The 18,558-nt window shown below is 46.8% G+C and overlaps 1 protein-coding gene across 1 annotated transcript in view; it reads left to right on the forward strand.

Annotated features, from left to right (window-relative positions):
- Positions 1-18,224: 18,224 nt before the first annotated feature.
- Positions 18,225-18,558, forward strand: part of LOC123078430 (ATP-dependent zinc metalloprotease FTSH 5, mitochondrial) — a 9,770-nt gene continuing 9,436 nt past the window's right edge. Inside the window, exon 1 of the mRNA XM_044500939.1 lies at positions 18,225-18,539. Within this exon, the coding sequence (XP_044356874.1) occupies positions 18,513-18,539 (27 nt within the window). The 5' untranslated portion in view covers positions 18,225-18,512. The remainder of the gene's footprint in view (positions 18,540-18,558) is intronic.

Below are 18,558 nucleotides of genomic sequence, written 5' to 3' on the forward strand. Positions count from 1 at the left end.
GACTCGAAGTCACAAACCGGATACGTGTATATTTTGAATGGAGGAGCAGTAAGCTGGTGCAGTTGCAAGCAAAGCGTCGTGGCGGGATCTACATGTGAAGCGGAGTACATGGCAGCCTCGGAGGCAGCACAGGAAGCAGTCTGGATGAAGGAGTTCATTACCGACCTAGGGGTGATTCCCAATGCGTCGGGCCCGATGACAGACATAGATATTTGTAAAGTACATACGGACCTGAATGTAGCAGATCCGTTGACTAAACCTCTCCCTAGGGCAAAACATGATCAACACCAGGACGCAATGGGTGTTCGATTCATCACAATGTAACTAGATTATTGACTCTAGTGCAAGTGGGAGACTGTTGGAAATATGCCCTAGAGGCAATAATAAATGGTTATTATTATATTTCTTTGTTCATGGTAATAGTCTATTATTCATGCTATAATTGTATTGTCCAGAAATCGTAATACATGTGTGAATACATAGACCACAACGTGTCCCTAGTAAGCCTCTAGTTGACTAGCTCGTTGATCAACAGATAGTCATGGTTTCCTGACTATGGACATTGGATGTCATTGATAATGGGATCACATCATTAGGAGAATGATGTGATGGACAAGACCCAATCCTAAGCATAGCATAAAAGATCGTGTAGTTACGTTTGCTAGAGCTTTTCCAATGTCAAGTATCTTTTCCTTAGACCATGAGATCGTGCAACTCCCGGATACCGTAGGAGTGCTTTGGGTGTGCCAAATGTCACAACGTAACTGGATGACTATAAAGGTGCACTACGGGTATCTCCGAAAGTGTCTGTTGGGTTGGCACGGATCGAGACTGGGATTTGTCACTCCGTGTGACGGAGAGGTATCTCTGGGCCCACTCGGTAATGCATCATCATAATGAGCTCAATGTGACTAAGGCATTTGTCACGGGATCATGCATTGCGGTACGAGTAAAGAGACTTGCCGGTAACGAGATTGAACTAGGTATTGGGATACCGACGATCGAATCTCGGGCAAGTAACATACCGATTGACAAAGGGAATTGCATACGGGATTGATTGAATCCTCGACACCGTGGTTCATCCGATGAGATCATCGTGGAACATGTGGGAGCCAACATGGGTATCCAGATCCCGCTGTTGGTTATTGACCGGAGAGGTGTCTCGGTCATGTCTGCATGTCTCCCGAACCCGTAGGGTCTACACACTTAAGGTTCGGTGACGCTAGGGTTGTAGAGATATATGTATGCGGAAACCCGAAAGTTGTTCGGAGTCCCGGATGAGATCCCGGACATCACGAGAGGTTCCGGAATGGTCCGGAGGTGAAGAATTATATATAGGAAGTCCAGTTTCGGCCACCAGGAAAGTTTCGGGGGTTACCGGTATTGTACCGGGACCACCGGAAGGGTCCCGGGGGTCCACCGGGTGGGGCCACCTATCCCGGAGGGCCCTGTGGGCTGATAGTGGAAGGGAACCAGCCCTTAGTGGGCTGTGGCGCCCCCCTTGGGCCTCCCCCCATGCGCCTAGGGTTGGGAACCCTAGGGGGAGCTTCCCCCTTGCCTTGGGGGGCAAGGCAACCCCTTCCCCCCTTTGGCCGCCGCCCCCCCTTGGAGATCCCATCTCCCTGGGCCGGCGCCCCCCCTCCCAGGGGGCCTATATAAAGGGGGGAGGGAGGGCAGCAACCTACAGCCTTGTGCGCCTCCCTCCTCCCCTGCAACACCTCTCTCTCTCTCGTAGAAGCTTGGCGAAGCCCTGCCGGAGAACCGCTACATCCACCACCACGCCGTTGTGCTGCTGGATCTCCATCAACCTCTCCTTCCCCCTTGCTGGATCAAGAAGGAGGAGACGTCGCTGCACCGTACGTGTGTTGAACGCGGAGGTGCCGTCCGTTCGGCACTCGGTCATCGGTGATTTGGATCACGGCGAGTACGACTCCGTCATCCACGTTCATTGGAACGCTTCCGCTCGCGATCTACAAGGGTATGTAGATGCACTCCTTTCCCCTCGTTGCTAGTAGACTCCATAGATGCATCTTGGTGAGCGTAGGAAAATTTTAAAATTATGCTACGATTCCCAACACCTCGGGCAGCGGAGCCGGACACCAAATCCGCTCCGCTTTCTCTGTCCATACCTGAAATAATAAACGGTGAAATTTTAGATATCTTCCTTGAACAAGCAGGTAGAGGATGCACTTTGAGACGTGAATGACTTACCGCACTGGCAGGATGGGCGAGGTCGTGCCCGTGGTCCGAGTCTATGGCCGGCGGCGTCTCATTGCCCTTGAAGAGCAACTTCCAGACATCTTCGTGAGTGGTTCCGAAGAGCCTCTCCAAAGTCTGGTGCTTCTTCGGGTCAAATTCCCACAGAGAGCATGTCCGGCTCTGGCATGGAAGGATCCGGCGAACTAGCATCCCCTAGATCACGTTGACGAGCTTGATGTTTTTATCCACCATGCTTTGGATGCGCGTTTGCAGCACTATCAATTCGTCTGACAAAGACCAATTAGGGCCCTTCTCTATCCAGGAGGTGAGCCGCATTGGAGCTCCGGGGTTGAATTCGGGAGCCGCGGCCCAAGTGGCGTCGTGAGGCTCTGTGATATAGAACCACATCTTCTGCCACTCCTTGACGGTCTCCACAAAAGTACCCTTGGGCCATGTGACATTGGGCGGCTTGCTCACCATGGCGCCTCCGCACTCCGCATGCTGGCCATCCACCACCTTCGGCTTCACGTTGAAGATCTTGAGCCACAGCCCGAAGTGGGGTTGGATACGGAGGAAGGCCTCACACACGACAATGAATGCCGAGATGTTGAGGAAAGAGTTCGGGGGTAGATCATGGAAATCTAGCCCGTGATAGAACATAAGTCCGCGGACGAAAGGGTGGAGAGGAAACCCTAACTCGCGGAAGAAATGAGGGAGGAACACCACCCTCTCGTTGGGCTTCGGTGTAGGGACGACTTGCCCCTTGGCCGAAAGCCGGTGGGCGATCTCTTTCGCGAGATACCCGGCCTCCCGAAGCTCGGCGATGTCCTTATCCTTAACGGAGGAGGCCATCCACTTGCCTTGCCCTCCAGATATGGACATGGTTGAGTGCTTGCTCGAGGTGGAAGAGATGAGAACTTGGGCGCTGGAGCTCGAGAATGGAAGGGCAGAGGAAGAAAGAAGGTGTGGGTGAAGAAAGGGAATCCTTATCCCCTTATAAAGGCAGTGAATATCGAACGCCTCCCCACTCGCCTATTCCAAGGGTTGTGCAAACGGCACGGTTGGATTACCCACGCCCGTATTGATGAGAATCCCGCAATAAGGGGACACGATCTCTGCTTTGACAAGACGTGCCAATAGAAACCGCATCTCGAAACGCGGAACGGCGGATGAAAACGGTTCGAAATAATGACCACGCAGACGTGATGTCATCTTGCGAAAAGTTGTCAGCGGATGGGACTCGTGAAACATTATACTCTCTACGGTTGTGTGTGTGGTATTTGTGTTGCAGATCCAGACACGTTCGTTGCGTCCGAAGACTATCTTGAAGTATTTGGAAAGGGGAACCCGCCTTGCAATGCCGAAGACAATCTGCGCGCCGGACACCTCGTCATTAAAGCCTGGTTCAGGGGCTACTGAGGGAGTCCTGGACTAAGGGGTCCTCGGGCGTCCGGCCTGTTGGACATGGGCCGAACTAATGGGCTGTGAAGATACAAGACCGAAGACTCTCTCCCGTGTCCGGATGGGAATCTCCTTGGCGTGGAAGGCAAGCTTGGCGACCAAATATGAAGATTCCTTTCTCTGTAACCGACTTTGTATAACCCTAGTCCCCTCCGGTGTCTATATAAACCGGAGGGCTTAGTTCAGAAAGAGATATAGTCATGCAGGCTAGACTTCTAGGGTTTTAGCCATTACGATCTCGTGGTAGATCAACTCTTGTAATACTCATATTCATCAAGATCAATCAAGCAGGAAGTAGGGTATTACCTCCATAGAGAGGGCCCAAACCTGGGTAAACATTGCATCCCCCGTCTCCTGTTACCATCGACCTTAGACGCATAGTTCGGGACCCCCTACCCAAGATCCGCTGGTTTTGACACCGACAGTCACTACGACTTAAACCCTAAACCCTAAACAGGATTTAATTTCTTGCCTAGGTAGAACATGTCGAAGGAAAGACGGCTGGCACCCTCGGATCATATGATGCTTTTGTTCAGTTCCACTAAAATCAAGTTGAGCATCCCTGATGGCAAAGATATTGAAGAAGTGTGATTAGAATAATAGTACTGGCACTAGTTCATGAGACATAAACTCATCACAAATAGAAGCCGGTAGAAGTAGAGAAAGATCGACATGGAGATGGAGCTACGTGGGGAGCTGCGGCAGTGGAGCAAGCCGGCTCCAAAAGGAAGATGTACCTGGGACATCGGGCTGTAGCTAGAAGGGCGGTTGGGAGGCAGCATCAGCCCATACCGCGGGGACCCCCGATTGGGACGCACCGACTGTGGGTTTTCTCCCTCGCTGATGTCAACCGTGTCTACGCAAAACATTGTTCCCTTCCCCCAGCGGGGGGATCAGGCTGGATCTGTGACCAGCGGTGTGACCATCGTCGTTCTATGCTTGTGAAGAGAGCAACCCAAGCAAGCAGGCTTGTAGCTTAGGCTCTTGCTAGTGTATATATATAGTGGTTTTCTTTTTCTCTCCATATCAACCATTTTATATTGCGTACGTGTCATTGAAGAGTGAAATGATGGTTGCTTCTTCCGACTAACTTACTGTGTGATTTGACTGCTCCTTAGTGGCCCCTACACGTACTCCCCCTATGTGTATGACCGTTCCCGAGTCTCACTTGTACTTATCTCTATTTTCTTGCATGACACGTAGACAGGATGCGCATAGAGGAATTTTGTTACTGCATGTTGTTACGTAGTACTACTAGTACCTACTCCCTCCTACCGGTTCACTACTGGTAGTCCCTCCGTCCTGGCTTATTGGTCCCCTTTGTACTCAATTCATGGGCTCGTTTTCCTCAAGAAATTGTCTTTACCAACGTATTAATATCGGGAATGCATGCGTGAACAACGAATGATTAAACCTTGCATGCAACATTTTGACAAAGCATTGACTTATGAACATGTGAATATGAGGGACTACAACCTCGTGCATGCATGCAACAGTCACACGCACATGGACGCAAAAACGCGCGTGATGCCCTAATGCATGCATGTCCGAGCACACGATGGAACACACACGGTCACACTCAAGTGCTCAACCTACACGTGCATGCACACACATACTCAACCAGGGTGAGCTAGTGACCGTATAAACACCGGAAAATGTGTATATTGAGCGCAATGAGCGTATTATGAAGTCCATTGGCCGTATTTTTACAAATATACAGTGACAGACAGTGTATTTATCTCGTTTGAAATTAAGTCATATTAACCGGAAAGGAGACAGTATGGACTAGCATTACTTTGTTGTGTCCCATCAACTTGCCGAACGAGGAGAAGCTTACAGGACAGGAGAAGCTTGTGCGTGGTGGCTCGTAGGACGAGGAGAAACTTTTGACTAATGCAAGCTCTCCCTCGCTCATGCGTGGACGTGCAACAGTTAATTCACTATCAGATTGCCAGAAGCATACACTGTACTAGTACCATTATTGTTCGACTTCCCGAAGAGGCGAACAACCAAGCGCAAAGTTTACAAGTACTAGTACTACTACTATAGAGGTATGTACTACTACTAGGAACCGGATGGAGGAGCGTCTGCACTCTTATTTTATTTTAAAATGTGATAAAACAATCTTCAACACATTTGGTTCTCTTCGAGGGTTCTCGCATGTGATAATGGAAGTTGATTGCATGGAACACTCGCCATAATTCTCACTTAATTCTGGCTCATATCCTGTTACAAATAGGAGCGCTCGGTAATATTTTCCCTTTTTTTGTTATTCAACATGTAAACAGATCAGCAAACCTTGCGGCACATCTTTGTGCGAACCATGCTTCCTGCACTTTGAATGTGACCGAGAGCTGGCTTGATGAAACACCTCGCTTCCTTCTTCTTTTTTGCGGGGTACCTCGCTTCCTAGTGACCAGTCTCTTGGCTGATCGTCCTAAGAATGCTTATATATATATGAATAAAGCTCTCTCATTTACCGGCAAAAAAGATTAAGCCATATTAACCGGAAAGGAGGGAGTATGGACTAGCACTAATTTTTGGTGTGTGCCGTCAACTCGCAGAACGAGGAGAAGCTTGTAGGACAAGGTGAAGCTCGCTTACGCCCACTCCGTCTACCTCAAGCCTGGTGGCTCGCTGGACGAGGAGAAGCTTTTGACTAATGCAACCTACCCTCGCCCAGACGGTGGACATGCTGCAGTTCATTCGGTGTCAGATTGCCAGAGGCATACACTGTAGTACCATCATTGTTCGACTTCACGAAGAGGCGAAGATCCAAGCGCAAGGTTCAGTAGTACGAGTAGTACTACTACTAGAACCGCATGGTGGAGCGTCTGTACTCTTATTTTATTTTAATCTTTGATAAAGTACACATTTATTCGGGAGAAGTGCGGAAAACGGCAGCCCAATAGTAGTATTAAAAAACATCGAACATGTAATGATGATATCGATCAACCATGCTCGAATATATCTTGGCCTCCGTGCGAGGCCGTCTGTGTGTTCTCGCTCCTTGTCTCTCTCAAGGAACGGCGGATTGGCCATTTTGCCGTCAATTGAGATCGGTTTGCTCACACTCCGGTCCCACATGTCAGTGATATGCCAAGAGGAAGTGCGTTGACCGACTGGCCATACGCGTACTTGGTTTTGCACCTTCATACTACTCCTCCCTCCGTCACAGTTTACAGGGCGCGCTTCATTCTGATGCATTTCGCTCCATGCATTTCCACCACCAGAGAGACTTTAGACGCGTTTGGTTTAATGCTCAATTAATTAGGGCGTGGTAACCGCAATCAAGTCCACAATTTTCTCTCGATGTACTACGTGTGTACGCGGAGTGGAGTAAGTGCATGCATGTGTGTACCCGGGGTGGAAGCACTGCATGCATGTGTGTACGCATTATTTCCTCTAGTAATAGATGCCGTGCTATAACTACCAATGCTATTTTTCAGGCGGATCGCTAGTCGCCTTGGTCCCAGAGATTGTTTTTCTAAGCGCGCTCTATAAACAGTGACGGAGGGAGTAGTATGAGTGGATTCAAAGAAGAGCGTATTGATGGTTGCTTCTTCCGAGCAACTTATAGTGGGAAAGGTGGGGCTTATGATTTGACTGCTCATTACTCACTATTAGTGCGGCGCAACGACCGGGCTGAGTCTCCCATGCGGTTGTGCACTACTCCCTTCGTTCTTAAATATACTACAGAGTGTTTATCTTTCTAGAGATTTCAACAAGTGACTAAATACGAAGCAAAATGAGTGAATCTACACTCTAAAATATGTCCATTTGAAATTTGTAAAAAGACAAATATTTAGGAACGGAGGAAGTATAATTTTGTGCATGGCACATGGACCCGGATGTTGAAGAGGCTTCTGGCAATGCTATCAAGCTTCCAGCATTTGTTTACATAATTGACATACTATACAAATAATTTTCCAGCGACATGAAATTGTACAATGCTCTGAGCTTTCAACTTTTGTTTCATGTGTCTTGCCATCCATGCTCTTTCGGAAAAAATAAAAAAACTAACTTCCTTGCTAATGCATCTCAATGATTAGCAGATCAGAGCTAATATTTACATCACATCTGAAGACAAAGTTGTGAGAAGGTGTTAAATTAAAATTGATCCATGCTTTCATTGGCAGCAACTTCCCCCCAACTCCATCTAAATCAACAAGGCATGTTGGAAAAAAAGTAGCTGTCTGGAGCATGCAACATTCCGATCATTTTGTGCAGTTCCACTAAAATAGAGCTGAGCTTCCCTGTTCCAAAGATATTAAGTGTGATTACAATAATAGAGGATTGTTGATGAAACAATAAACACACAAATAGAAGCCGGTCACCTTTGCAGTCTCTCTTAAGACTAACTAGTTGGAGAAGATTAAGCAAATAGTTGGAGAAGATTAGGCTCGGGGTTGGATGAGGAGGATAGAGCAAAACCAATCTCCCTTTGTGCAGTCGCACTGAAATGTAGAGACGTTGCCCGTGTGACATTTTAGTACAAGTGCACAAAACACTCTTAAGAAAAAAGTGATTTGTGCAGTTCACCAAAAGGTCGCAATAGCAACGAGGTGAAATGGATAGCCCTGTTTGCAAAAAAGAGGTAGAAAGGAAACAATTACTAGCCAATAACAGTTGATGACACATACGACGACAAAAAAGAAGCATATTCCTTGTCCTAAGGGAAGATAACAACACGGTTGTGTTTGTCTAAAACGGTGTGTGGACGGGATTGCAATATGGAAAGTACGGCGAACGAGCTACGTTTTAGGCAAAGAACTATGGAAGATCCACATGCAAGATTTTCCACATGCAGCGACGTGGGAAGACGGGCAGTGGAGCAAGGCCAGAGGGGATACCTGAGGGTCATCGGGATGTAACTAGGAGAGCAGCGGCGGGCGGGATCTGCCCATACTGCGGCAGCGAGCAGGTGGCGTATGCCCTACCGCGCCGAAGCTTGGTCAGAGAGAACGGCGGGTACCGCGGATCGGGACGTGCTGCCTCAGCGCCGTCGAACGGAGAAACGATGCACATCCTCCCTTTACGCCAGAGGACGGAATGTGGCCGGATTAGTGACCAGCGGTGAGAGGGAGAGAGAGAGAGAGAGAGAGGCCACCGCCGCCTTGTGTGAGATACTCTGAAGAGAGACAAACCCTGGCAGGCTCCATTGTATATAGTGGAGCGGACTACCTTTTCTCCATAAAAATCGTTTTATATTCTGTGTGCGTGCCATTGAGCGATATAACTTTATTTAAAAATAACACGCCAATGCATCAAGTCGAACTTTGTTTCGTGCACGTGTGGTACACGACCTCCGTAGGTCAACAACAACCGCTACACGCGCTCAAATTAGCACGTGGGCTGCCATTTCGTACAGAAATGAGCTCCACCGTGTGCCCGTGCGGGTGTGGCTGGGCACGAAGCGTGAGTACGTGCACCTATTCTCTTTGTGTACGTACACCACCTACGTGGGGTTGTGTGAGAGAGATACAAGCATAGAGAGATATAGTGTGTGGGTTCGTGAGTGTTTGTGGGGGGGGGGTTGAGAAATAGACAAGCAATATGTGTCGATGATATTTGAATAAAAAAAGTAACATATGCAATGTGTGTGAAATAGAGTCTTGGATATATCATATCTATAGAGGGGGCGATCCACGAGAAGAGAATGGAGGTATCATCGGCTTGAGGTATCTATAGAATCAAAGAGAGGGATGATGTGTGTGTGTGCGCGCGCGATCGATAAAGAGTGCCATCGAATTTGTGTGTGCCCACATCAAAGATATAGGGTGGCTGGCCTACTGGAACGTGAGAGGGGACTGGTGTAGTTTGTCTCTGTGGCATGGATACCTACCTACAGCGCTCGACTATCGGTGTGTGGTGGGGCGGTGGGGGGAGACCTAATTAACTATAGAGGTACAATGGTTGGTATATGTGTGGAGGAGGAGAGAGACCTACCTTATGTATTGAGGGAGATCGATCGGCATCCATGCATATGTGTAGGAGAGGAATAAGGTTCGGAGAGAGACAGAGCTAGAGTGTCGGAGGGGTTGGTTGTGGAGTTGCTTCTAACAAATGGTGGGAGAGGCTTGATAGACAAACGGAGGTCACGCCTGCAATATCAATAAGAGAGGGGATGGCTGCCTGTCTGTGCACGTGCGTGTGAGAGACGGGTCAGGAGGCATGCACGAATGATGAGGGGGGACCATATGGCTATGGTAAGCAGACGTAACTACACAGGAAGATCAATCGTCCTTTGTCAGAGAAAGGAGAGACATAACTCGTGAGGTACGTCGATCGATGGGTGGGGAAAATGGTTAAAGTCGACCTAGGTATATGTTGGGAGAACGATCAATATACATGCATGTATGTGTTAGAAGCAAATAAGGCCCGGAGAGAAGGACAGAGAGAGAGGGATGCAGCTAGGAGGTGGTGCGAGAAGCATACTATATACGAGATCGATGAAAAGAGGGGTGGGAGTGAGGCATGGACGGTGAGAAGAGAAGAGGGAAAGCTTGTGTTTGTGGTAGGCACACCTGGCTAGAGAGGCATATCGATCGATGTGTGCCGTAAAGATGGAGCTGGGGGGCCTACACACACCGTGGGTGAACGACCTAAAGTGAAAAGATGAATTTGCGCGATGGAGCTAGAGAATGCCGAGGGAGGGTGAGAGGGACGCGGGCGTGTGCATGCACGAGAGAAAGTTAGCGCTAGCTACAAAGATAAGAGGATTGTGTGGGTGTAAAAGACGAATAGAGATCATAATTCATTATAAAAAGTGAATTTGGATATTTGAAGAATTTATCATAGTGTTTTAAACCGACGCGTGCGTGAATATATATAACGGTGATACACATGGTGTGGTTATGAACATGTTATACTACATATAGTATATCTTATCTCTACTCTTATAAAAAACAGAGTTGTTGATGATGGTGTGCCTGCCATCCTGCAATATAGGCCGTCTGATTTATATCTGATGGATAGGAAGGAAACTATGGCAATTTTGAAAAAAGATACCCACACCCCTCTCCACATTTGCAAATACCTCCCCTCGATCATCTTGATGTTCCGTGGAACGCATGGCATCTTGCTAGTACTACATATAATATATAGAACATTGATTATAATTTGAGATAATGTGTGGCTTTTGCAGCTCAGGGCTAAATACTTGTCAAAATGTAGGGGGCGGGGCACTATACTTTGTGTGATAAACACGGTGTACGTATGGAACATGGTTTAGATTATGAATATCTAGTTAGTGCATCAAATGTACTATTATTTGGAATCAACATCAAGTGTATTCAAAAAATTGAATTCGAGTTCATATAGTACACATAGTTCATATCTATCTCTATAGTAATCATGTGGTGTGTTGTTAAGGTAATACACGAATGATGGTTGAAGTTGGCAACAATCATGATTGTAGATTCTTATTCAAATAGAGAAACGAATTCAAATTTAGTTCGAATTGCAGCGGTAGTATAGACATTTGGAATGCACTAAAATGTTGGCATGAGTAGGTTACATGCATTATACAGCCAGTGAAATTTTTTAATTGGACATAACATGGATTCATAGCTTTGAATAGCATTTGTATAGAAAAACGGGACAAGACTCTCTCTTTGTGTGGTGTGAATAGTTTTTTTTTCTTTTTTTCGTTGAGGGAAGTGCGAATTGATTTGGTACGTACAAGTATGATATTACACGTTAGGCTTGTCCCTAAAATTCAACCCGCGCCTTGTTATATCCCAAAAATTCAGATATCGTGCTCCCAAAACTCGCGCCTTCACAAGCCGCGCCTTGTTATCCCGAAATTACAATGCCCGCGAAAACTTCCTCCACCTGCCAAATCCCGACACGCGAAATCCCCCTTCTAAACCAGAGCTGAAAGGGCCGCTAGTTCAAATCGGTGGGGTACTTTTGTAACACACCCTACATTTCGGACAAGCGCGTCCCTAAGTCATGGTTCCCCCCTCCCATCACCTCCTTTTCGCCATTCAAAATTCCAGGCCGCCATAACCTCTCCGCTCCAGCCGCGAAACCCCACCCTCCTCCGTCCGCCACCTCACTGTTGCCCAGCCGAAGCCTCTTCCTCGACGACGTCGTCCACCGCAACAGCTCGACGTCCCTCATCCACCTCCCCGGATGAGGACCCGTCGTCCATCTCGTCGTACCGTCGGTTTGGCCGCCCCGTCCTCTACTTCCAAGGAGTTGCTCTGATGATCGCCTCGTCTATCGCGGCTGCTCCATCCCCACAGTGCCGCCTTAACCTGCTCCACCGGAACCGCATCATCCTCACCGACTCCTCGTACGAAGCCGAGGCCTACTCAGCGCCACCAAAGAGGTTGTACACTCATCACATCGCACCTTCTCCTTAACTCGACCTCTCGGCGCCGACGGTGCTCCATCCCGCACCCCCATGGCACGACTACCTCGAAGCCGGCGCCGCGGGCGACATCTCCACGGCGGCTCTCCCCCAGTGCAAGGCCCCTTTGGCGGCGGCGACCATACCAGCCGGATCTGCTGCTGCTGCTCCGGCTCTCGCTCGCGCTGCTGCTGCTCTCCCCCTCGCTCGTGTTGCTACTCTGCTCCGATTTAGCTACACTTCAGTTGACTTAATCGACTTTTGGGTCAGTCGATTTTCAGGGGGGGCTCGCCGGAGTTAAGGAAGAACCACCTGCAGCGGGAGGGGGGCTCGCCAGAGAGGTACCCCACTATCTATCTTAGGGTTCATAGTGGGGGCGGTGGTCGCCAGCGGTGGGGGGCGCGGTGGTGGGGCGGTGGCGTGGGAATCACCGAGAAAAAGCTCAGCGCGGGGGGGCCTAGAGGGCTGGCCGGGGCGGCGGTTCTGTCGGTGGTGGCTGGCGGCTCAGGGGGGTGCAGGTTGAAGATGAACCGCAGGCCCTCCCTAAACTACATGTGAAGTGCCTCTCTCCTACCATTGCGTTCAGTTTCGACAGTAACATTCAGATTCCATAGTATATTTCAGTTTCGACAGTTAAGTTCAGAGTTAACAGTTTTTACCTCATATGTTGTAATCCGGTGGTTTTTGGTGATGTAAATTTTACATCTATATCAATTTTTGGTAATGTATTTTACATCATCTATTGGAGATGCTATTAGAATCCCACTTGAGATTAATGATGTCTGTCTTGTGCTCCTTCAGCCTCGACGTCTTATGGCTCGCCGGAGCAGCTTGCCGGAACTATCCATCACAACAGAGCAGTGCCCTGGACGCCGTATACAGATTCCTCAGATCTTCCTCCACACCTCCGACATCCACCTCTACCTCAACTTCTTTAGCGACCAACCCAATGATGCTGAGGTCGACACGGCTACGGCAAAGAGGTTGTACACTTGTCGCATCACTTATTACTCTACATTCATGTCGATCCATTAGGGCTATTTTGGTTCAACGAAAAAACATAGCAATAGGAAATTTTCCTATGGCACTCTAGTATTCAATTATTCATGCATTTTGTTGAAAGGAATGGAGCAAAACATCCATCTGGACCTACTTTTCAAAATCCTATGCATGAAAACAAGACCAAGTGCATTAGTGGCAGAATAACATTCTAATTGTACACGCTTTCATATGGTTTTACTTTATTTTGGCCATGTTTCTTTGCATTCCTCTGCTCTTCCAATTCGTGTGAACCAAACACCCAAGTTGACAGAAATCCTGTGTTCACAAATGCTCTGTTTCCCATGTGCATTCCTATCATATTCCGGTGTTTTTCCTATCCCTGCATTTTTTGAATCATGCAAGACAAATGAGCCCTTACAGAATTACTTCAGTTATAGGTAGGTGTCAAAGAAAACTTTGTGTGGTTTGTCCTGCTCCTACCACGACGTCGTCCACCTCACCTGAGCTGCTCCATCGGCAGAAGCATCCACCAGACCAGACATCACGACTCCTGACCGTCTTTCGCCGCCTCAGATCTCCTTCCCTGCCGCCGGCACCCACCGCAACGGCATCACCATCATCGACTCAACAGATGAACCTGAGGAGTACACGGGTCCACAAGAGAGGTCGCACTCTTTTGTTTCTGCTTATGTTGTGCATTGCTTAATATTACCTACTACTTTATCGTCCTGTTCACCTCTTAGACTCCAAGTCAGGTCCAAATTAATGTTCAAACTTGAGTTCTAAATTAGTTGTGGGGCACATATCGAGGCAACAATGAATAATATCTCTGTCAAATATCTGGTTCACCTAGGGTATGCCTATGTTGTTCATCTTGGGTGGGAAACAAATAGTAAAGCAATCATCATCTGTTTTTTTTATTAAATTAAAGCAATCATCAGCTTGCTATCATTATTTTTGGATCCATCCACTGGTTGTTACCATCACTCTAGATTCCTGCATGCTCTTCTGGCATAATCTCACTATATTTTTTTGTATGCACGTCAGATATTGTAGGCAGTCATGCTGAACATGTAGAGAAAAAGAGAACAGTTTTGCGCGGCAATACAATGTCATGCAGACATCGCTCCATGGTGGGTTCAATGGAAAATCCTCCCCCTCCCCTCTCCAAATTGTAATCCGGAGGAAGATATCTGTTCTGAGGCGGATTCAGACGCAGCTGACCACTCCTATTTACCCCCTAAGGCGTTTGCTCTAACTTGGCATGATGATGTTAGTCATATCATGCATATGTTGCCTTGCAGTGCCTACTTTCGACATCATATATGTCATATGCTTAGTTTAGACATGTTCTGTAATTGCCACCTGTTTAGTTTCTATATCAAATATGGGAATTATGCAGTCTCATGTCTTTTAGCCAGCCATAATATATGTGAAATGTGCAATGCCATCCTGTTTAACCAGGCATCATATATTTGAATGATATCTTGCCCATCCTTTTGTTCATTACATTTCCATTTATCGACAATGTTTGTACATTAAACTACTCTTCCTATGAATCAGCCATTTGAGTGGGTGATGGAAAAATCTGGAGTGAAAACAAGGCATTCAGAGCAAACAGTGCTACCTGTCGAAGCAGATCTCTTGCTGTGTCCCGATAGCTCCTCAGAGATGGATTCAGAGACAGATGACCAGTCCTATTCCCCCACCGAGGTGTATGCTCTAACTTAGCACGGTTATACTGCTCATATCATGCATATGGTGTCTTGCATTGCATAGTTTACACATCATATATACAATATTCAACACCATGTTCTTAGTTCAGACATCATATATGTGAATGCCCTCTGCTTAGCATATAAATCACATATGTGAATTAAATCATGCGATCCTGATTACTTAGATAACATGTATGTGAATTATGTCATGCGAACCTGTTTAGTTAGTCATCATATCTCTGAATTATGTTATGCTATGCTATCTAGTTTAGATAGACATCATATATGTGAAATTATGTCATGCTATCCATTTTAGTTAAACAATATACATGTCAACTATTTCATGCCCTCTTTTTTCCACACTATCTATTGCATTTGTCTCTCATACAATGTCTGTACATTCAACTATGTTTCCTATTTATCAGCCATTTGAATTTGAGCGGGTGATGGCAGTATCTAGTGGAGTAAAAACACGGTCTTCAAATAAAACAGTGCTACCTCTTGGTGGAGATAGCACCCCGGTTGTACATGCACGAGAACCAGCCCTACCACACATAACCTAGACTCTCGCAGATTGTACCCCTATTGCGATGGACAGAGAACCAGCTTCACCCAATCTAACCCCAACCCCAGCAGATAGTAACCCAGTTCCTGTTGACACAGCACCATCTCCACCACAGAGCTCCCAAACAAGAGCAGTTAGTAAGGCAGTTCCAGTGCCCAAAGCGCCGGTACTACCACGGCGAACCCCAACTCCACCAGTTAGTACACCTATTCCTGTGGAGGAAGCACAACCAGCCATTCATAGTTTAGCATCTATCACATTTGATGTTGTTAAATCCTATGTGCATATCTTCCCATCATGGAAATATTATACTGAAGATGGAAATCCTATGTGCACTGGAGAGGGGGATTTTCGATCTTCATCATCACCAACCCTTCTCCATCGCCAATTCCATGATGCTCCCCACCGGGAGTGAGTAATTCCTTCGTAGGCTTGCTGGTCGGCGAGTAGTTGGATGAGATTCATCATGTAATCGAGTTAGTTTTGTAGGGCTTGATCCCTAGTATCCATTATGTTCTGAGATTGATGTTGCTATGACTTTGCCATGCTTAATGCTTATCATTTTGGGCCTGGGTGCCATGATTTCAGATCTGAACCGTTTATGTTATCACCATTATATCTATGTTCTAGATCCGATCTTGCAAGTTATAGTCACCTACTACGTGTTATGATCTGGCAACCCCGGAGTGACAGAAGTCGGGACACTTCCCGATGATGACCGTAGTTTGAGGAGTTCATGTATTCACTATGTGTTAATGCTTTGTTCTGGTTCTCTATTAAAAAGAGGCCTTAATATCCCTTAGTTTCCAATAGGACCCCGCTTCCACGGGAGGGTAGGACAAAAGATGTCATGCAAGTTCTTTCCATAAGCACGTATGACTATTTACGGAATACATGCCTACATTATATTTATGAACTGGAGCTAGTGCCGTATCGCTCTAGGTTATGACTGTTATATGCTGAATATCATCCAACAAATTCACCAATCCAATGCCTATGAATTTCTCTTATATTGTTTCTGCTAAGTTACCACTGCTGCTGTTACTATTGCACTTGCTACAAAAACATTGCTATCACCGTTACTATTACTATTGCTGTTGCTACTACTATCAAAACTATCACACTACTTTTCTACTGATCACTTTGCTGCAGATAACTAATCTCCAGGTGTGGTTGAATTGACAACTCAACTGCTAATACTTGCAAATATTCTTTGGCTCCCTTGTGTCGAATCAATAAATTTAAGTTGAATACTCTACCCTCGAAAACTGTTGCGATCCCCTATCCTTGTGGGTTATCAACACTCTCCCCCTCTCGTTGCTATGCATCTCCATGGATAGATCTTGCGTGAGCGTAGTTTTTTTTGTTTTCCATGCAACGTTTCCCAACAACATCATCTCCTTTGGATTTGGGATGAACTTTACCTTGTATCTGTCCCTTTGTTGTTCATGTACCTTATGGATCCATGTGTTTGTTAGTCTAGTGGATGTGTGATTGGACTTGTTTTTGAGTGTTTCTCTTGTGTTTTCTTCGCGTTTTCCCCGTGTTCTTCGGGAAATCCCCCTCCAATTCGTGAAAGATCATCAATTAGGGTTCCACCCTACAACACCTTGGCTATAAGATTTGAATTATCTCTCATGCAAAGGGCAGGATGCAATCGACTGGTTATCAACTCGGATAATATGGAGGTCACTGAGATCATACAGAACGAAGGGGAGTATGCAGGCGCGACCGCAACTGTTTTTGATGATTATCACTACATGGCTTGTGAGTTCCCTCTCGCTAGTTTTGATCATTGTAATGAGAAGCCAATAGGGTTGCTCATGAGCTTGCGAGGTACCTAGGTTTTCTAGAGCTCGTGATTGGTTTGAGGAATCTCTAAATGATATTGTACCCCTCCTCATAAGCGATGTAACTATTGTTTTATTGAATAAATGTTATTTTTCATAAAAGAATATCCAGTAAGACTACCATCCTTGTGGTTGTGGGGAACAAAAGAAAGTTTATCTACTAACAAGGTAAGAAGCCTATTTAGTTAAAAAAAAGACAAGATGTTTATTATTTGACTTCAATACCTGTTCTGTACTATCCCCTCAAGGTTTTTTTATCATGTACACTGTGATGTAGTTATCCTTTCATACTATGATATAGTTTTACCATCGAATCAAGCTGCAAATCAGCGTCGAAGATTACCGTATGTACTTCTTGTTGTCTTTATTTTGCTTCGAGTAGAGAGGGATCTTACATGGGAAGCGTTAGAAATGGAGGCTGTGGAGATGATTTTCTACAATACGCCTCTTTGACCACCCCTACTACGATGCGTCATTCCACTGTGTTAACACGTACTTCCACTTGCACAACTCATGTCTCAAGGTCAGAGCATCTTCTACATGTAGGCACACCCCTCGGTTACAAGCCTAGCCCGTTGGTTGGTGGTAGCGTCAACGACCACCTTGCGTCATTGCGTGCTCGACTATGCTGAATCATGAGGTAGAGGAGTGGGAGGGCAGTGGTGGCATTGGGTGCCTGGTTAGTGCCTTTAGGATCTTCTCGGTTGTGTTCAACATCCTGTAGGCCACATGCAAATAGAGACCAACACGTCTTGCCGTTGTTTAGGGCCATCAAGGTGACGACGGACAACCGGGCTTCATGACATTGCCGAGGCAAACTCCTAGTAGGATCTTATGACAATGACGACTGTTGTCAGGTCGTTGTATGCGATGGAGCGCAAGAACGACGTCAACTAAGACCACGAGGAGTTAAACCACAAAAAGTCCTTTCATATTCTTTCTTTATCTGTTTTCGATGACATGGTAGCATTTTAACATGTACCTCGCGTTGCAACGCATGGACACTTAATATTTAATTCTGAAAAGAAAGAGAAAAAAAAAAGTACTACTACTTACTAGAGCCTCCGCCTCCGGTAAAGAAGAGAAAAGAAAAATCTGACTACTCGTCTCCCTTGCGCCTCGTGACGTGGGCTGTTTCCTCGCGCCGCTTCCTCCCGCCCGCCGCGGCGCACCACGCCGCAGCTGAATCTTTCGCCTCCGCGGCGTCGTCCCTCTGAGCCTCCCGTCAGCACCAGTCCGTTCCTCTGCACCCCAACTGCAATCCAATCCAATCCAATCTTCCGCCTTTCGGCGTTTCTGCTTCTTGGGACTCGGGATCTCGTCGGGGGAGGCGGCGGCGGATTTGAGATTTGGGGCACATGGCGTGGCGGCGCGTCCTCTCCCAGGTGTGTTTTCTATTAACTT

The sequence above is a fragment of the Triticum aestivum genome, chromosome 3D (assembly GCF_018294505.1).
Source record: "Triticum aestivum cultivar Chinese Spring chromosome 3D, IWGSC CS RefSeq v2.1, whole genome shotgun sequence".
Lineage (NCBI taxonomy): Eukaryota > Viridiplantae > Streptophyta > Magnoliopsida > Poales > Poaceae > Triticum > Triticum aestivum.